The sequence below is a fragment of the Amphiura filiformis genome, chromosome 20 (assembly GCF_039555335.1).
Source record: "Amphiura filiformis chromosome 20, Afil_fr2py, whole genome shotgun sequence".
Classification (NCBI taxonomy): domain Eukaryota; kingdom Metazoa; phylum Echinodermata; class Ophiuroidea; order Amphilepidida; family Amphiuridae; genus Amphiura; species Amphiura filiformis.
The window spans coordinates 59,809,593-59,831,548 of NC_092647.1; the positions used below are offsets into that span (position 1 = coordinate 59,809,593).

At 36.5% G+C, this 21,956-nt stretch overlaps 1 protein-coding gene across 2 annotated transcripts; it reads right to left on the minus strand.

The window, feature by feature from the left end:
* Nucleotides 1-232: 232 nt before the first annotated feature.
* On the minus strand, nt 233-21,406 carry LOC140142491 (synaptic vesicle glycoprotein 2C-like). 2 transcript variants are annotated; one of them, XM_072164478.1, is made up of 10 exons: nt 21,194-21,406; nt 17,947-17,991; nt 17,054-17,215; nt 15,031-15,193; nt 13,895-14,183; nt 11,813-11,893; nt 9,225-9,421; nt 7,654-7,874; nt 5,628-5,787; nt 233-3,600 (listed from the first exon to the last, which is right to left on the minus strand). In XM_072164478.1, the coding sequence occupies exons 1-10, from the start codon at nt 21,372-21,374 to the stop codon at nt 3,417-3,419; spliced, it is 1,683 nt and encodes a 560-aa protein (XP_072020579.1). In that variant the 5' UTR covers nt 21,375-21,406; the 3' UTR covers nt 233-3,416. The 2 variants fall into 2 exon arrangements, with proteins under 2 accessions (XP_072020579.1, XP_072020578.1); XM_072164477.1 differs by having other exon boundaries at nt 21,176-21,406.
* Nucleotides 21,407-21,956: the final 550 nt, after the last annotated feature.

Below are 21,956 nucleotides of genomic sequence, written 5' to 3' on the forward strand. Positions count from 1 at the left end.
ATCTCAGAAAACATGTTTTGTAATGCTTGGATACTTTATTTTCATGCTCCGAAACATTTAGAACATAATTAGGTTATCCACTTTACTCATGTGTGACTTCTAACAAAAGGCGCTGGTTCCTGTGGTATTCCTCATTCAAACCAATTCAATGCACGACCTCGGAATTACTCGCATGACTCAGGCGGGCTATTTTGAAACAGTCATGGTTGCACAATGTGCAACCAGGCTTCTTTTGAATCAAAATCCTAAACAAGGTATAGCAGTCGCTGATAGGGTATGCAGCTTATAGAACACGGAAAACCTCTATACAACATTCAAATACCATATTTCAGTGTTACTAGCTGCCCTAGTATTATAGATTTTTTTGTGGTCCCAAATTTAACATTTTGACATTCAATGGAGAATTACACATGATTCATTTATCTGGATTTTTCACTTATCCGATCAATGCTTGGTCCCATCATGGCCGGATCCGGGGGTCAGATAAAAGAGGTCGCACTGTATTTTCATAAAGGTGTTATGATTAAAATGAGATAATAATAGTATTACAAAATAATAATATTAAGTATGCGATGTGTGGGTGCTGCAGAAACGCAGAGCAACCAGAATTGTGGCACACATTTAATAGTTACAAAACAACAGTTTAGAGCATTAAAGAAGTATTTTGTGATTCTAGCATCCTCTTTTTATGGCATGTTTTAGTACATATCCACCAAAAAAATCTTATTCCCCTAATTTTAGTTGATTCTGATTTTGCGTTTGTGAGATATGCAGGATTATGTGTATTGCATTGCTCCACACGCTACTGTGTTGTAATTTTGTTCTGTTAACAGCACATAAATACAAATTTGATGATATTTTTGCCAAACAAAAGAATATTCAAGAACTTTTTGACACACAAACATTATGTTACAAAAGGTTTCCTTTGGTATAAAAATTTCAACTTTTTTGAAAAAAGTGGGGGGATGCGGTTATGAATCACAAAATACACCCTTAATACAATATACATAAATTAAACAATATTTATAATAAGGTTATGCTTAGACAATAATAACTGCGCACCATCTATTTTGAGGTCATTGTGTGAAATCGGAAGCTTTTGTAATTTGTTTTGGGCTGAGGTATTTTTCCGAGGGAGCGGTAGCTCCCAAGGAAAAATACAGAGGCCCAAAACTAAACCCGACAATTTTACACAATGACCTCAAAATAGATAATGCAAAGTTATTATTGTCATTCATTACCGTCATATCTAATATTTTGAACAAATTAAAATAGCTTTTTATGTTATTTTATGCCATAAAACGCTGTTAAATATAACCAGTTTTAATTATTGTTGTAACATACCCTACAAAAAATCGACCAGGCGAATATAACATTCGCGCCGACAACAAGAGCTACCAATCACAGAACGGCATCGCGTAGGCGTGTGCTTTGCCACAACGCTTAGCTTGTACACGCACACACACACAGAAGTCATTGTTGCGCGTCAGGAGTCACTGTGAGTTATCAATGACCTCGCAATTAGTGCGCGGGCAGGCAATCAATTTCTTTCTATTGGATCACAGGCTTCGCGTATATTGATGAGGTTATGAATTTATGATAATAAAGTACACGTAAAAAGATACATGATTAATGTTGCAGCATATGTCATGGTTCAGTAAAACAAGTGTAAACATAGAATAAATAAAGCTGTAAAAGACAACTATAACATTGTTATAATGCTGGGAATGTATAAATAAATAAACATCAAAATCAATTTACTGTTTTAGAATACCCTAATTTCTTTATTGTTGGTTATTGATAACTGAAGTTTTTTTTTAAATTGTAACTTCAAAATAAACTTTAAACCTCTTTCAGTTAAAAAATGACAATTTGCTTATGTATGGGTAAAAAAAATTAAAGCCACAATATATGATTTTAGTCCAATTTTAATTTGGTTAGTCTTTGGTAAAATTATGAAATGATATTTGTAATAACTGTCAGGAAAATTTCTTTTTTATTCTGAAATAATGAAAGAAACCCCACACTATCTTGGAGCTCTATGGGAATTTTATGTCTTAATTACAAAATTACGTCCAATACACTCTAGTTGGTCCTAAAACTCTTAAAATCATTTGGTATCACTGATAAAATAAAAATATAGGCCTATTAAGAGAGCATTAGTATAAAAATAGATATCTGGTAATTTGATATACAATAATATATGGTAACAATTTAAATAAAATCAAATTCCATTCTTTTTCAGGCACTATGATTTGTTGTCAGAAAGACTTTGACATATTTCTTATCTTTTTAATATCATGTTACCAAATGCTGCATTGTCAATTCATAGTGCAAATGGCAAATAAACCTGGCACAGAACATCTATGTGGAAAGGGACAAAATATAGTTTATATATTAATCACTTGATTTTGATTTAAACTTTTGATCCAAACACAAGGAATTAATTCCTACCTCGGAATTTTCAGATGGTACTCCATCTTTCATCAGCGAGTGGGTGACTGTATCAGTTTGTGATCTTTTTGACCTTTGACCTGATATTAATCACTTGGTAACCTGGAGTCACTGCTATAGTCTGTATATCTACCTTGAGTCACTGGCACAAGTTCAGCGTGTGCTGCGTTTGCTTAGCGTAGTTTCTTGTGTGTACATATGCAGCATGTTGATCGTGCGCGTAAAAGTATGTTACACACACCAAATAATGCTAAGCTAACACAGAACATGCTGAACTTCAAAGCTGGTGCCGGTGACGTGAAACTATAGTGCCACATAATTTAAGGTCTTGCAGCAAAGAGTGCATAATATAAATACACATACATGGCAAACTGTAAATATATTTGTAACAGATTTGTTTACTTTAAAAAAACTACTGGCCTGGAAGTTCTTATTCACCATGTATTTTTTTATAGTTTGGTCCAGTCCTAAATTCAGCAGCATAGCCAGCCTTTAGTGTGTGTGTGGGGGGGGGGCAAATGTCCATCCCCATTTGTCAAATTGTTGCCCCTTACCCCAACTATCCCCTGGCTATGCCACTGGTCCTATTGGGTTATTCCAGTTGAAATCCATACACCCATATGGAAGACACGTGACCTTAATCTGCCACATAGGGAGTGTAGATTTCAAATGGAATAGCACATTCAGGTAACAACATTTGAAATTCTCACTCCCTGAGGGGAAAATTAAAACCATGTCTTCAATAGGAGTATGGATTTCAACTGGAATAGCCCATTGCACTATTGGTGCCCTGATGGGCTGGTACCGATGAGGCATGGGGGCACTCTCCCCTTTTCCTCCGCCGACTAATACGCTACTGTTGATAGTGCTATAGGTCCACACTTAACATATTACCTTGTGATGATAACTTTTTTCGAGAACAATTAATACTAAAATTGTGTACTGTTAACAAGATATTTGTACTATTTCAGTGATATTTTGAGTGTGTTAGGTAAAGTTAATGTGACTATTCCTCCAATAGCTAGCATAGCAGCTACAGTTAATATCGGTATTGCACAGTTGGTATCTATAAGTGCTCCAAAGATTAGATTGCCAAAGATAGCTCCTATCCGATTAGACACCGACTGGAATCCTAAGGCTGTCCCCCTGTACATGGATAATAAAAAACCCAGAAAGAGCAATTATTTTATAATGAAAGACAGAGATAAAAAGACTAGTTTGCGTCTGACGTCATCTGTCAATCAAACTCGAGCACGGTTTGTTTACAAGTGTCGTGATGATATGAGTTGCTGAACACGGCGGTAAAACCGGGTGCCTTATTGTTAATTTTGCACCTTCAAACTCAAAAGGTCAACAATGCCTAGAAAAGCTGCTTTTTGCCTGCTTAAAGTATGTAATTTTTCGCCATTTACTTCTATTCCGATCGGCACCAGATAAATCGACCTTCCTTATACGCACTATTAACCAATCAAGGATTGTAGAGAATTTGATTGACAGTGACGTCAGACACAAACTAGTCTTTTTATCTCTGTCTTCAATTATAGAAAGAAATTGTATTGAAAACAAATAGGTTCAAGTGACATTACAGGTGCATTATGGGTGCTACAATATCTGCTTTAATGATTATAGACCCATTGAGCAATAAGATCTTCTCATCAAAATACTCTCTTTTGATCATTACCCAATCCATCTGGAATAACACGCATAAAAAGCGGGCGATTTTACCAATGCGCACAGGGGCTTTGAGATAGACAATTAAATTAAGGGGTATTACACCCTCGATAAATTGTGTCTATTTTTGCATTTTCTCAAAAACTAATAACACAGTGGTAACAAAAGTTATGTATATTATAGGGGCAAGGAATCAATTACTACACTGGAATTTCAGTGACCCAAGACAAGCGGTTAGTTATTTATGATAAGAAATAAGGTACCATTAGGATGTACCTCATTTCCTATCATATATACTGAACCGCATGTCTAGAGTCACTGAAATTTCAGTGTAGTAATTGGATTCCTTGCCCCAATAATATACATAACTTTTGTTACCAGTGTGTTATTATTTTTTGAGAAAAATGCAAAAATAGTCACAAATTTACCATAGGGGTGTAGTACCCCCTTAAGATGGCATAATCAACATCTGTGTGGCTCTAATTTGAGGTAAAACAGTGCATCCTATATTTACTTCACTAATATGTTACTTGCTTTGGTCAACTTGTTTCAATAACCCTGACATGGTACAAGGATGTAACATAACTTGTAATAAGGGGAAGATACTTTCTTTTGCCATACAGTTAATCAACATGCACAAGACAGTAACATTTGTGTACATCCATATCAAAACGATGCACTTGTCGGCTGCTACATGTGTCTCATTTCACATAATAGCTAGGAATGAATACCAAACTCATCTCCAAAGTGGAGGTCACTTCAAATCATCCCAAGTCACATGGTTTAGGAATACAGATAACATTTCTTATACAATTTGACTTGGGGATGATTTCTATGAAGTGACCTACACTTGATATGAGTCTGGTATTTATTCCTAGTTATTATGTGAAATGAGACACATGTAGCAGCCGACAAGTGCATCGTTTTGATATGGATGTACACATTTATGTCAAATAGGAAAGTTAAAGGTGCACATACAAATAACAGATGTGGAAATAGGAGTATATAAACTGACCAGTAGATACCAGTTGAGTTGTAGTCCTACTAATTCATGGCATATTGGATGGCCTAGGAGAAAGTTAGCCCATATTTGCAAGACTATCCTTGCCTCATGTTACTCTCTGGCCATGGTCTGGCCTGCTGTCTGATCTTTCCCAGGGAAAGATGACATTCCAATATTCCCCTTTAACCTCAACCATGGTAAAAAGAAGTTAATTGTTAGTGATGTAATGAGCATATACACCCTTTTACAAATTATACTGGGAATTTTGAATGAATGAATACAGCTGCACAACTGTTTTTGACGATCGTCCGCGTACACTGTGTGAACGCTCATGTGTGCATGGCGTGGAAATGAATCCGACCATGCCAACTCACTTGCAATTGGTTAGTATTTCCCAAGGTTGTGCGCTTGTGTTGTATTTTGAAATACGCAGAGATATGATCATAGTCGGATACAGCTGTGTTCATTCAATTGAAATTCCAGGATAGGTGTCACTTACCTGATAGAAGTTGGATACATTTCAACACCTAAAACTGAGATGGCATTCCAAGCCATTACAGATATACCACTGAATAGACAAGACATAATCAGAACCTGTGTCCGAGTCTTTACTAGATAGATGAAAAACACGCCTACACCTGATAACACTAGACTACTACCTGCAATCAATAATAAATAAGAGTAGAAAAGATTACATGATTGATAACAGTTTACAGGGTATGAACATTTATGGCAAACATACACTGCACGAACATGTGAAATTTACACAAATTCCCTACAATCACACACAAAAAATAAAAAAACATAAAAAAAGACCTTGTACCACAAGAAATCGGAAGGTTCGAACAAAAGGCCATTGAAATTGTTCATTTGCATAATAAATACAATATGGGTATACCATCGAGATAAATTCTAAGCTCGCACGGTAAAATTGGTCTAAAATATTTTTTATTGTTTAGTCCAAATATTTCTCAACAACTTGATATACATATGAACTGTAATATCACAATTTACTAATATATAAAAAAGAAGCGGCTGGTTTTATCCATATATTTAAAAACCATTAAATTTGTAACACTTGATTATAGACTTTTTTTCTGAGAACAACAACAGTATACGTTCTGTGCATTGAGAGCGTTTACAGTCCCTTCTCTCAAAGCAGGCACATCTCATTTCATGACGTCAACTTTTTTCTAGGTCAACTCTGTCTCGTTCGAAGGAACTCACCGCTTAAGTTGGATTTTGTGGAATATCAATTTTAAATGTCGTATTTTCTCAAAAAAGGAGTAATTTTCATTGATGTTGTCCGAGCAATATATATGACCTTTATTGAAATTGGTTGAGAATTAAAGAAACGGTGATCTAAAACCTAAGGAAGAAGCAAAATCAAAAGTTGCACATATATGTTCTAATCAATGGAAGCACAACGCTAGTTTTAACATGCTAATCAATGGAAGCACTGCGCTAGTTCTCTTGCTCGAGAACGCGTTGTGTACATACCAATAGGGCATGTAATGGAGCAAACTGCAACTTTTAATTTGCATCTTACTTGGGTTTTTGGATTGTTGTGTCTTTAATTCTTGACGATTTCAATGAATGAGATCTTAAATTTGAGCTAAAAAATGCAGCTAATTGCTCCTGAATCCAATTATGACATATCTGTCTTTGTTTAGGATATACAGGGGTTAAACGTATCTGGAATCTTAATTTTTTGGCTGTGTATAACAACACATAAATACACATAAACTGATGAGGTATTTTGAGACCTTTTGATCTTTTGTGTTTAAAAACAAACACCCACATTGACACCCACACACTTTAAATTATCACACATCGGACTCCATTTACATCACACTCCATTGCAGCACACCATATTATGTATTAAAATTTGCAGTCAAGGCCTTATCTCTGAGAAAAAAAAAGTGTAATATTGATTCTATTCTCCCTCTTATAACACCAAGGGGTGAGCAAAAGAAAAGGATTTGTAAAAACTTCAAAAAGAAATAAGTAAGTGTGCAATATTGGGTTCCTATACAATTTTTTATAGGAACTTTGAACATGACTGGTATGTCGAATAATACTTTGGTTTTAAACTTTTTACATTCCCTTTTCCCTTTTAAAATGTTTTTTTTCTTCTTTTTAAAATGAATTTTACTGAAGGTATATTTTCTTGTACAGTGTTGAATGTTTTGTATGTATGGGTATTTATGCTGCTGCGGAGATATGGGGATGGCATTCTGTCTTCTCCATTCTCTAGTCTGAATTGTTTTGCTTAATGTTTTTAACTCCATGAGAACTACTTGCTTATTGGTCAAAAAGGAGTTTTCATAATCAGTTGGACCAATCAGCAACATTGTTAGAATAGTTTCACCACAAAAAAAATTGGGGTGAATTATTTGCAAATTCTGATAGGTGATTAAATCAGAGGCAATGTTAGATCAGCAGGTAGTGCTCATGGGGTTAATGATTGCAATAAAGATTGAAATGTTCAAAAATAAACCAACCAGTGAACTAGCAATACTTACATAATATAGCTTTTCTGCCTACTACATCCATAAGGATTATAGTAATAAGATTGCCTGGTAAATTTGCTAATGATGTGTAGAATGCATCAGTGTAGATCTGAGTATCTGGCCCTGTACTATTATCTGGCTTTGTAATGTTAGCTCCGGATTTCACACATACAGATCCTTGAGTCTCTGCTTCTTGAAATAACTGTGGAAACCACATCCATAGACCATAGAACCTGGAGGAATTACAAAATATAATAATGCTAAAGTGATAAGTTCTGTTCAATTATTTTTTCCGCTGCATTAATTTTAAATGTTGAACTCACAGGCAGACTGGCCACTAGTGACATGGTGATCCTGGGCAGGACTGGATTTACCATTTTGGAGGCCCTGGGCCAGGTCAAAATTCGGAGGCCCCCAAACTCACCGTGAGGAAGGCATGTGCACTCAAATGGCCAAGTTTTTTACTAGGACATTTTGCATGTGAAGCGAGCAAAAAAAAAATCAATTTCAGACAATTTTAGCCCCAAATGAAGGTTAGTTTTGCTGTGCAAAGGGGCAGTTTTGGTCCAAACCATTGGGTTTTAGGCTAAAAAGAAATATGCACATGAACATGCACATGGCCACATTGGGGGCCCGGGCCCATCTGGCCCAATGGTAAATCCGGCTCTGATCCTGGGGATTTACTCAGTACAAATTATGACGATACAGGCAAGACAGGGACATGCCGCAAACATGGGTGGCATTTTAGGCCATTTGGTAATTTTTGGTATATCAATGACCCCTTATATGGATGAGTCATTTGGTCAAAATTTTCCCAATTTCTTCCAGAAACTAGGCCAAATTTTTAACAAATATTGGGGAAAGTTGTAAAAAACTTCTTCTTTTTAAATTTTGGTATAGCAATGGGTTAAAATTGCTTGGAATAATGGTATATGGATGGGTCAATTGGGCCCATCTTTATATGTTTAGCGGCACACTCCTACCCAAACCAGACATGGGTATATCCTCTTGGGTTGGAATTTTCAACATTTTAACTTACATTTCAGGAAGGGGGAAAGGAACTTTCTTTTACAGGATGTCATCAAAGTTTTGGTTCCTTGCATGTGAGGGACCACGGTATACCACGTAAATCGTACTGGCAGGTTGAGCGTTCTGTGTACACTCAGATGAGTGATGTCACAAGGTCCGAACACGCATGTACCGGCGTCAGCTGAACTCAAGTACAGGCATGAAAATTCCAATCTATGTGCTATTAATCTATGATGCCCTATGGCTGGTCCTGTAACTTCTTAATGAACCAGGAACCAAACTTCTTGAAATATATATGGTAAATTTGCTGCCCTGGGATCCATATTTGAAAATTGCCATCTTTAGCATCCTGCTTTACTTACCCAAATTTGAAGAAATAAATTGATATTTGCTTTGATTATTGCAACAATCTCTGCCCCAGTCTCTTACTTACCCAAATGCTAAACAGAAGATGATGACATTCATTGCAACACTAACACGTGTAAGAGGTGGAAGAAATAATTTGATATTTGCTTTGATTATTGCAACAATCTCTGCCCCAGTCTCTTACTTACCCAAATGCTAAACAGAAAATGATGACATTCATTGCAACACTAACACGTGTAAGAGGTGGAAGAAATAATTTGATATTTGCTTTGATTATTGTAACAATCTCTGCCCCAGTCTCTGTACAACACGCTCGTATACTTCTCTTCTTTGTCTCATCAATGGTACTAGTCTTTGATTTTGATGATGGTAATAAAACTGCAATCTGAGGAATAAGATTTAGCACATTTAGTAATAAACAGAAAATATGTATACAGGAATTCAACTATTTATAATGATATTATATAAAGAAAACTTTTAGCACATAACATAAAAAGATATATACCCAATAAACACACAAAATATTTGTATAAAATGGTAGAAGAAGTTGCCAGAAAACATTTAAATGTTGGGTAACAAAGTCACCACATTAGCAAGGAGACCATGATGACCGCAAGGATGTTTGATTTAATTTGAGATATCAGTGGCGACAAATGATGCAGAAACAACCAATTATGAAACTAAAACTGATGGAAGGTACAAATTTAAAAGTTGCAACCCTTTTGGTTTGGACACATCATGCATGTCATGAGTTTTCACTTTTCCATCAACTTTGCGTCCATATGGTCAATGATTACGGTAGCAAGCCCCATTGTTTACAGCACTAACCATGATTGACATTGAATAAGGTTATTGTCAAGTGCACAAACCAATAGGGTGCAACTTTTGAGTCTGTACCTATCACTTTTAATTTCATATCTCTCTCTCTCTCTCTCTCTCTCTAAGTGCCATATATCCAGTGATGGTGGCGACCGTGGAATGCCAATCCATCCTTTCTTTGTCAATCTCAACAACTTGATGTTATCCACACCCGTCCAGGCTGCAATACTTTGAAGATATGTTGTCCTCTGGCACAGGGTTCGATGAAAACCTTATTTAGGCGATGTTCTTATAATATTAGCATATGTTTACATTGTAAAAAATTGCTATACAAGCTGAAATTTGTGTAGCAGGTTGTTCAAAATGGGGAGCATTTTGCTCCACGACACAAGTTAAATCGAACCCTGCTCTGGCATGGTCATCTTTCTATCATTTTAAATCTTCCCCATAAGAAACAAACACTCCAGATCTTCTTTCCTCATACAGTGTCGACTGCCAGCTCTATGTAATACTGTTTCATTTGTGGTGTGACTTGTCCAAGGGATCCTCAACATACGCCTGAGGAACCACATTTCAGTTGCTTGCAATTGATCTTCCTTTGCCTTTGAAACTAACCAGCTCTTGCAACCATATTTCAGAATTGGTAGTACATCTTGTACTCATGGTGATTTTCAAATTACAAAGGGTGCTCCTTTTTGTGGAAGTCTCTTTTGCCATTGCAATTCTCCTAATGATTTCTCTGTAACACCTCCCATTGGATGTGATCCAGCTTCCCAGATAGCTAAATGCATCAACTTGTTTCAGATTTTGCAGACAGAAACATCCTTCTGTTTTGTAACTACAAGACACTTGTTTTTTTACAGTTGAAGAGTCCTTTTTTCTGATTTTCGACTTTGTTGACTATTTGTAGAAGGTCTGACTCAGATGTAGCTATCAGGACAGTGTCATCTGCACACCTTATATTATTAATATTTTTACCATCAATCTTCACTCCTGGTAAATCCTCTAGTTTTCTCAGTACCCACTAGCTGTACATATTTCTGCATTATTTGCCATCAATTTGCAGATATCTAAAATTTAAGAAAGCATCCTTGCAGTCATTATAGTAGACTTCTCCGTAGTCCACTTGCCCATTTTGCATACTCTGGCTATTACATTTAAGCATAAAATTCTAATTTGTATTAATTTGTGTGCAATTAATAGATTTTCACATGTGATTTTTTCAGTCACTGTACTCCCTCTGTTTGTTAGCTTCCCATGTGGACTACTTACTTTGGATTGAAGTTAAAATTCTTAACACAAGTCTCTATGTAAAGATAGGCACATTTCTGGCCTACTAAAATTGGCTATGATGTAATGCATCTTTAAATGGATCTGGCTTGTGATTGGTTTCCCAGATCTTGTTATGGTTTAAATCCTCCGGGCGTGTGCCATTACCAGTAACTACATCATACATAACTATCTGTGGAATTTGCAGCGATTTGTGTTGACGCGAAAGTTAAACTCTCACTAGGTGCATGACGTACATCTAGCGTGTCTTGTACTCTCCATGACTTGTGCCTACAGTTTAAATTGGATTGATAAACAAGTATGATTGACAGTGTGTGTTAGGGACAAAGTCCTTGATCAAAGTCCTGCTCAAAATTCCAAAGTACATAGTTGAATTTTTACTTGGGCTTTCGCTATCAATAAACTGGAAGCTAGATTCTAAAATCAGAATTTATTGAAGTGAGCCATTATAATTATCTTGATTTTCGAAATCAACCTTCACTTTGGCTGCAAGGTCATGGTTTATGAATTGTTACCTTATATATTGTGCTGATCATACTTGTACTTGGCAAACATTTTTGGAAAATATTTGGTCAAGTTTTTAACAATATTATGTTAAAATGTTTTGCATCTTACTTTGATAAGAGACCAAAAAGACGTAAGAGTAGCCTAATGTGAACATACTTACGGGATAATCTAATTTGGTACCCATGTTATTCCACACAAAGACTTTCCTCATAACCTCTAAAGCTTCTTCAGCTCTACCTGTCTGTACACACATGAGAAAACATAATTTCAATGTCATATTAATTGATGAATTAATTACAAGCTTATAAAAATAGTATAGTTAAAGCCATAATGTGTGATTTGCTTCACAGCGACGCCCTCAATTTTACTCGGATTTCTACTTTTTGCATAATTAAAATGCCCAGCTGTGTACTAAAATACCACGTAAAAGACTAAGCCTGAAGTGCTTTAATAACAGTAAAATTTAATTTTTATATTAAAACCGGTCGACCGGTTTTATTCAGAGTTCATCGATCGACTGCTTGCTAACATCTCTCGTGGATGTCAGCTCATGTGTACACACGTCGAGCGCGATGCCCCATGTAGTATTACAGGTTACGATCGGCGAGCGTAGTACACGCATTGTAGGCGCTGTAATGAAATCGCAATTTTCTTCGTTATACCTCATTTGTTTGGCTCAAAATTAAAAGGGATAATGTGATCAGTGAAAACAAACATTTAAATACAAATCTATTCTTTATGCAAATGACACATTATTGCTTTAAGGACTGTTCAGTTCACTTCAACATCAGTCCACAACGCCAAAGCCATCTCCACCTCAAAAATAATTTTACGTTAATCAAAAAAAAAAAAATCAGCCCTTATTTAAGGAAAATTAACAAAAGGTCCTTTTTGTTTCAGTAAAAACATTAAAATCTGCCTTTTTTTGAAACAAAACATTCACAAAAGGTCCACAAAAGGTCCATTTTTGAGCCAGCCGCACCCCTGAAAATCAATCTGGGCTACGGACCTGCACAAAGCTGATTATTATGGTTCCAATTTGTGTTTGTATTTTGTCTTCAGAAACAGACCCATCTATGAAATACTACTTTTATGCTTTTTATTCTTTCAAATTTTTCAAATTGATTTGAAATCTAATAGTAGAATTTTCTTATTTCTAGTCCAATAAACAGTACTCACTGTGGACGTTTTGATGTCTACCAGACATCTTTTTCTATACTATTGTTGTTGTGACGAACTTTTGTGTACCACTGATGCTGATGGTTGCTTAGCAACGTGGTTGCCAGTTCTCTTTCCAAGAAGATTGTCAAACACGTTAAGATAGAAAAATTCTCTACTCATCTCATCAATAATAGTGTGTCTCACCTGAAGTTGAGAGTAACGTCATGTTTGAATTTACAATGACAGATTCGGATTGGTGCGTTTATATAGGTGCATTGCCATAGTAGGGATATGTCGCCTGCTATGTGTGTGTATTCATTCATCTTTATTTCATTCAATATTTATACACCAGCAAAACAACAACACAAACATTGAATGAGAAGGTACACAGAAGGCCAGATGTGTATACGCCCCGTGGGATTAGGTGAGTGTGTGCGATTTGAATCTGCCACTATGAAATCCAACATGGAGTTACTTTCAACTTAAGGTGATACTACACCCCTTGATAAATTTGTGACTATTTTTGCATTTTTTTCAAAAAAATAATAACACACTGGTAACCAAAGTTATGTATATTATAGGGGCAAGGAATCCAGTTACTACACTGGAATTTCAGTGGCTCAAAGACAAGCGGTATGTTATTTATGATAAGAAAAGAGGTACCGCTAGAATGTGCCTCATTTCTTAACAAATATAATGAACCACTTGTTTTGAATCACTGAAATTTCATGGGAATAATTGCATTTGTTGCCCCTACAATTAATATACATAACTTTTGTTACCAGTGTGTAGTTATTTTTTGAGAAAAATGCAAAATTAGTCACAAAATTTACCAGGGGGTGTAGTCAGGCCCGTATGCAGGATTTTTTTTGGGGGGTGCTGATTTTGAAAAGTGGACCTTTTTTTTCCAAGGGGGGGCAATTTTGTAAAAGGTGGACTTTTCCTCCAAAATTTGGACCTTTTTTGGGCAATTTTTTTGCTCGCTACTCTCGCAAATTGTCATATTTTGGGACCCCCTGCACCCCCCTGCGTACGGACTTGGGTGTAGTACCACCTTAAGACAAGACAGGTAAATGTTTACCTCTAATAGAAATTTAGGACTTTCTGGTAGCACAAGGAATGTCAAAACCGACGTTGCAGATGGTATGGTGCAGAACGCGACAAACACTCTCCAGCTCTCGTAATTAAACCTGCTATCCTCATCATGATCCGTACCCAGATTGCTTGGTATAATAGCCCAGGCTAGGCCTGCTGTCAGTATGTTACCAGCCAACCAGAAAGTGGCTACAATACTTATCATCATACCACGCCGTTGTCGCATTTGAAATTCACCAAAATAGGAGAATATCGCTGGTACTGAGCCCCCCACTCTGTCAAAGATGAATCAACAATATTGAATTTGTTATGACATGAATTAAATAGTCAAATTTTCTGTCAACAATTATGCACATTAAAACTGACTCTTAGATAGCGAGAACCAATCAGAGCAAAGGTTAGAAAATTGCCAGGAGTGTATTAATTGTGTATAATGCATGGGCGTACACTCACAGTGTGTTCATTTTTCTTGCAGGTTGATGCATAATTATATTTGCCCATATTTTCCACCATTTATAGTGACAAGTTTGTAATAAAAATAGCAAACATCGCAGGATTTTTTCCTGCATGAAATAAGTTAATAAAATGTGTACGGTATCACTTGTTGCTCGAGAAATTGTACAAAATAACGCACTTGTACTGCGGAACTCGGCATTAGACGCATCACTGTCTCAGTACACATGCAAAATTTTGTACAAACAAGTGATACACAGTTACTAACCTAGGATGCATTTATTAGCCTATTCACATTTATTATCATATGTGAAACCAGGCTCAATGGCCAGTTTTGCCAGGCACTGGCGGCTGAGTTTGGACACCATTCCAAAAACAATAAAACAAAATGGTGTATGTTTACATGATTTTTTCCAAATTGGAAATATCTTCAGTATCTTTCCACTATTCTTGAATAAACTCATTGTCATTGGCAATTCTGAAGAAATCTTAAATTCAAAAGATCACCAGGGTAAAAAGTTCCTTTTGGCTTTGGCTTTTGGTGCCTTAAAAGGCACCAAAGCAAACACATGCTAAAGAATGTGTATAAAGTTAGGCATCAAGGCACAGACATGGGGCACTCAAGGCACCTTTGGTGCCTTTTCCATGAGATCATTGTCTACTACTTACCCTACACCACTAAAAAACCTGAGAATAAGAAAGAGCCAAAATTCCTGAGCAAAGCTGGATAAGAGACCAAAAAGTGCGTTGACACTCAATGAGTAGATGAGAACTTTTCGTCGACCCTGTATATCCGCCAATGAACCCCATAATAAACTACCAACCAGCATACCTGTAAAATCAAGCATAAATATGGCATTGTTTGAAAAAGAAACACTAAGCATAATTATCAAAGCAGTATGACTTATGCACTGAGCTTGAAATATTGACACTACAGAAAGCTCATATTTTTCTCACAATCAAGTTAAAGGTTTATTTAGTGATCCCAGTGAAAGTAAAAAAAAATTAAATTGTGTATAAATAACTTAAAAGTGAAGGGTAAGTCATTAACATTGTCAATGAGTATTGTTTGAAATAAAAATTTGGCAAAAAACAATGAAAACAGCAGTATTGACAAAGAAGTTGAAGCCCATTCAAATACATGTAGCTAATTTTCTACGTAAAGTAGAGAAATTATGTCAAATGACCTATTTTGTGTTTAATATACAGCTTTTGGCTTTAAAACAAATGGCAGGCTAAAATATGCTACTAACAAAGGTGCAAAAAACTGAATTTTGATGATTTTAATCATTTTCTGAATGAGCAAATCACTGAACAGGCCTTTAAGTTTCAGGCATGAGATATGTTTACTTTAGAAGGTATGAACAATGTGATAGCTTCATCTTTATTGTGCTATACTGCCCATACAGTTCTATACACATTTTTGCTTCTGATATCCAAACTGCCGGAGCAACTCACAATGTGGAATGAGATTGCTTTGGTGACAAGCCTCTGCATATAGGGTAAGAAACAGCAGCAGAAGGAGTCGGACCATCCACCCTAAATTCACTGAACTCCAGAAGCATCATTCCATGCATTATGTCTAACAAATCACATTATGTGTTGAGTGCCTTCACGTTTATGCAAAAGAGTGTTGCATGCCTTCGCGTTTTCGTAATTTAACATAAAACATGCGAAAATATGTGCTAACAGGCGTAAAGTTGGTGTAGCAGTTTTGTCTGTAGCAAGGTGACAAAAAGTGGGGGCATCCAAAGCTACCCAAAGCTGCAAAATAGTTCAAAACGGTGAAAAAAAAAAGGGGAGCACACATGGGTGCCCCAGGCACCCCGCTTGCGACGCACCTGGTTTGTCACACATATTCATGGAATGATTGTCACTCCATTGACAGAGATGACGCTGGACCTGTGGTAAAGTGGTACATCCCGACCCATCAGTACATTATTACTCTTTATGTCAATAAAAATTGATTGTCTCTTTATATGAATCTTCACTTTGGTTCACTTCAGCAGTGGACATTATTGAGGACACCCGTGGGATATATGTGACCGTACACCACGAATGAGCCGTAAATGTCCTCAATTGTATTCTGAGTTACAGTGTAAAATGGGCATGAAGGTCATATTCATAGGTATTTCAATTTGGTGCTACGTGTATCTCATTAAATGAGGTACACGTAGCACCAAATTGAGGTACCTATGAATACGACCTTCATGCCCATTTTACACTGTAACACAGAATACAATTGAGGACATTTACGGCTCATTCGTGGTGTACGGTCACATATAGAACCCATAAAAGTCAGCTATATTTGTGTCAATATTTGAGTGCACACACCACTAAAGTTTGTTCGGCTTATAAAGGCAGAAAAAATAAGGTTCATAACACCATGTATTGACATAGAATGTGCTTACCCTAGTTGTGTGTTGTGTAATGCATGACTGATGAACATGTTCTTTTGAATTTACGCGAGCGTGAGTTGGGACTTTATTAACACGCGCAGTAACAAAAGCCAAACAACTTAATAAGCTGAAAAAACTTTAGGGCATGCTTCCCTCCAACTCACCCCAAATATTAGATTTGGGTGCCTTTAGATTTGGTTGAAATTGGGCTAGTTGAATGCCATCTGCCACCCCTTTAACATGGTGTTTGCCATACATTACAGGAAAATTATGGCAACCCTGACTTCACTTACCAACAAAGATGATAGAATTCAGCACCCCTTTGTCTGTACTAGAAAGATTCAAATCTTGTTCTGCTGCTGGTAGTAAGAATGATACACTGACAATCTCCACGCTATCACTAGCATTGGCCCAACCACACACAAATGCTAACAACCAGGTGAATTTACCAATACCTATAATTACATCAATAAAACATGGAAAAGTTGAATTGTCAAATGACTTTTAAGGGTATACGATGTATTGTTGGTCGAAGCAGCAAAAAATAATGTAGTTCACAGCATCTTGGGAATGGTAGTGAGCTTTAGCAAAAATTGCATCTAGCTCAATTCATAGCGAGCATGTAGAAGAATTTAAATATCACAGATATACTTTTGTAGGTCCTGTGGTTCTTGAGTTATGTTGTAAAGAGGGCTGAAACAACAACAGTTTTGTAAACGTAACTCATTAACAACAATAAATTAAGCAAGTTTTCAAAGTATATGATTTGTAGAATAAACTTTTGCAAAACACCAAAGTGTTATTTTTCAATAATATATATTGATTCAGATTTATGAAAATCATTTTTTTTGGCTGCTTCAACCAACAATACCTCAGATAACCTTAAAATACGGTAATTAAAATTACTAATTATAATAGCAGTCACAGGTATAATGGGCCCAAATTTATCATCTGTAATTACCTTATCATTGTTGGAAGTAGAAAATTTTGCACATATTCAAATGTTTCCTGCTGTTTGTTATATGTGCATAATTATCAAAAAGGTTCTTTACCAACAGCTGTATTCCTATGGCTCCTTTTGACCTGCCAACAAAATGTTTGAACCCCTCAGGTTTAGTAAAAAATGCTCTCCCCTGTAATTCACCCCAGTGATACACATAAATCTTTCCCCACCCTAAGCACTCACCCGCTGCTTCAACAGCCTCATCATAGTTGCCATTATCTTCATTACCTGTTAAAAAACAAAATATATGACGATATTACGAGAAATTTGATGACCTGAAATAAGTCTGAATATTATTAAAAGTCCCATATTTCGATCCCCACACTCCCCAGGATGGGAAGTGCAATGGTGTACATTTTGTGGTTAACAACATTTATTCCAAACTTGCCGGATAAAGTCATCTGAAATCTTTGCCCGAGAGGCTGGGAGGGCGAGCGATTTTTGGCAGGCCAAGAGGGGGCCAAGCGATTTTTAGCGAGTTGTTTGGAAATTTTAACCCCTCCCCGGGGCTCATAATTATTGCACAGCCCCTAGAGTGATAGAGATATTGGAGATATTATTCAGGGGCATATGGGATAAAAATATTATTTGCCGACTATAAAAATTAGTACTTGTGACTCCTAATTTTTTTCTAAAAAGTCAGGAAGGAGGTAGAACAAAAAAATTATCTTCAATTAAGATTTTGGTGATGCGTGAGATTTTACAACCTTGAAAGTGTGAGAAAGTGCCCAAATGCGCGAGAGTTGACATCCCTGTGTAATATAAAATTTCAATGATATACAGCTGTAACAAATTGTACGCTGGTGTAGTGGACATGCATGGTGAATAGAATGATGACCATGGAGGTCAACGTGTCACAGAAGTCATGAATAGATTGCGTATTTGAATTGTTCTAAAAACACAACGGCTTTTATATGGCGCCCTACAAAATGTAGTTGCAATACAGCAAAATAATGTAATGTAAACCTGTATTTTAGATAGGGTATCTCATGAGATACGGTACTCTATAAGCTATGTTGCCCCCCTACAAAACTAAGAAAAAAATTTACAAAAATAAAATGACAATCCTTTCTACATTGTAGGTATGACTGATCTTACCGTCAAATTTGCATCAACGAAAGCAAAAGTACTACAACTGCACAGGATGGTGATAGTACATACAAGTACAACAAAGTCATCCTAGAAATATTTCTCAAATGACACGTATCAGTTGTAGTAACTAAAAATTTCGAACGTTTTCGGCAAGAGGACTTGTTCTCAAGTTGTAGAACTTTCTCTGCAAGTGATTCCGGGGTTTATTATTGCATATACACACAGGTCACATATTGTATAAATGTCACATATTGTATAAATGTCACATATTGTATAAATGTATGGATGGGTCATACAGGTTGTCAATATTAATATTTTTAATTACTACAGTGTTCATATCATATTTTGTGGTGAAAAATGATTACAAATGTGTATTTAAATTTGCAATCATTTGCAGAGCAAAGATTACTTCGCTTCGTTCCGGCAGCCAAGTACGTACAGTGTGAATGCACATTACAGCGGCGACGCATACATTGTACACAGCACTTCTTGGAACTTCTGTTCGGAGCCGTGAGTTTCAATTATTGGAACTGAACACTTCTAGGTTCCTGTACTAGATTTCTCGATCAAAGTATATCATAAGCTTATGTTCAAACTCACTAGCATGACATGCATGACTAGACCAAAGTATTTGGACTTTAAACTCAAATTAGCTCTGCTATGCTCTATATCAGAAATACAGGTTTACATTAACTATCTGACATTTCTCACTGTCTTTCACTGGCTCATAACATAATAACCTGAAATGGTCTGCCCAGAAATCCAGTAGAAGTAGAAGTAGGTATGCCAGGCAAACCTTAGTTAACACATTTGCTAGTCAGCGAAATTCGCCTAGACCGGGAACCAAACACAATACATATTTACATAGAAATTGATAGCAGTTCCATTAAAAAAAGCTGCTATCATCATGAGACTAAGATCTAGAAACACCCCCGTAATGCTGTTTTGGGCAGGCGGTGACAGGAGGGTGAAAGTGCATATAGGAACAATGCCAAAAACTATGTCACGCCGGTCACGCTATTGTTCGACTTAAACTACATCATTCGCCATTTTGTAAATATTAACGCATGATCGTTGCTTTGAAGTTTCCACCGGATAGTCTGTGGATAGCGCAAGAGCATGCTTTGACCATGTGCAAAAAAAATGAATATCATGAAGATGTTTAAGGGGTACTACACCCTCGATAAATTTGTGTCTATTTTGCATTTTCTCAAAAATAATAACACAGTGGTAACAAAAGTTATGTATATTATAGGGGCAAGGAATCCAATTACTACACTGGAATTTCAGTGACCCACGACAAGTGGCTTGTTATTTATGATCAGAAATAAGGTACCGCTAGGATGTACCTCGCTTCCTATCATATATACTGAACCGCTTGTCTTGAGTCACTGAAATTTCAGTGTAGTAATTGATTCTTTGCCCCAATAATATAATGTAACTTTGTTACCAGTGTAATTATTTTTGAGAAAAATGCAAAAATAGTCACAATTTACCACATGGGTGTAGTACCCCTTAAGATTGCATGATTCTTAGATGTTTCAAAAATTACCGTCATATTGCATAGATTCATCAAAGAATGGTTTAAAGTACTAACCTTATTTAGTAATTTTAAAAATCGGGAGGATTTTACAAAATCAATGTTTTTACCTGTCGGTATTACAACTCGTGAAACACATTAGTGATGTGCCTGGGTGACCTAATCTACTAACCTTTAACGTTTCCTCTATGAACTCTAACCCTCCTGCAATATGGCGCCTATTGTCTAGAGTTAAACTACATCTTTCGGTGTGTTACGTAATACTACGATATACTACATTATATCGATCCCTGGCGGTGAATGGCATGATCGAGCCGGCAACTTGTAAAACCGCCCGGCCGTATGGCATTTTCCCATATACTCGGTTATAGTTTTGTGGGGTTCATTTATCGAACCCCACCGGTTTTAGCTTGTATTTATATTATTTATTAACATAGGCCTATTTGTTTGTGATATTTCAAGCGTTTAAAATTTCAAAATAATCCCATTAAATTACACGGTTGACGATGAAAATTTACTGAATTTAGAGAATGCAATGCGACCACCACCACCTGGTTTTGGGGAATTTTGCTAGCAGAATCTTTTTGATGAAAGTCGATCTTTGAAAAGATGTAACTTTGCAACGGAAAGTGCTATGACAAAAAGGTTTTCAGTTTTGGCTTTCTTTACTCAAGGGCTTTAATTTGATATAAAATGATGCAGTTTGATGGCAAATATAAATTCACCTGGCATACCTACATAATGTTACTGGCATAGACCTTCCAAATTCTGCACACTTGCCTGTTCTATTATACTCACTGTACTCGACGTTCGGCGCCAGTTCATTTCCATTTCTTTTCCCATTTTCCTCAGGGATAAGTCTTTCATACTCATCCGTACTATCCATATTATCAATTGGACCTATTCTGCGTAAAACGATGTCCTCAAATAGACCACTATTTGTACAAATTTCGTTATCATCGTCCCGAACCTTTTCCATTTGTTAATTTGTTTACATAGTTTATAATGCTGTGTCATTTCAATTTACTTCCGGGTGGGTGAAAATTGGTGCGTGGTCGAATCGAATCGTATGGTTGGCACAATGGTGCAAAAATGGGTGTGTTGACGCAATGGTGCATATGGATGCATGGCCGGGTAAATGGGTGTGTGATTATATTGTTTATACAATGGTGCATGGACATTGTTAACCCGGGTTGTTAACACATGGTGCATAATTGGGAGTGTTTGTATGATTGAGACAATGGTGCATAAATGGGTGCATAGGAGTGGTTGACACAATGGTGCATAAATTGGTGTGTATACAATGGTGCATAAATGTGTGTGGGTATTGTTTACACAATGGTGCATAAATGGGTGTGTGGGTATTGTTAAGGGTACATGCCACAAAATAGCTTTCCATAGACTTTACGTGCAAAATAGGGGTCACGTTTTAGGCTATAAGTCGAGTTACGTCTTACTTTGAAATATATATTTGATATCATCTTAATCAGAACAAAATTCTGCATAACATATCTGAAAATGACACCATATTTTAGGTCTACTTTTTGAGAAAAATAGCGCT

What these genes read in the sequence shown, in the direction of transcription:
- LOC140142491 (XM_072164477.1), bottom strand. Translation starts at nt 21,374, where the DNA reads ATGGAAAAGGTTCGGGACGATGATAACGAAATTTGTACAAATAGTGGT. An exon ending in CAGTGAGTATAATAGAACAG is followed by an intron (nt 17,992 to 21,175) that starts GCAAGTGTGCAG and finishes GTTTTTTAACAG; the next exon opens with GTAATGAAGATAATGGCAAC. An exon ending in GAATTCTATCATCTTTGTTG is followed by an intron (nt 15,194 to 17,053) that starts GTAAGTGAAGTC and finishes TTGATTTTACAG; the next exon opens with GTATGCTGGTTGGTAGTTTA.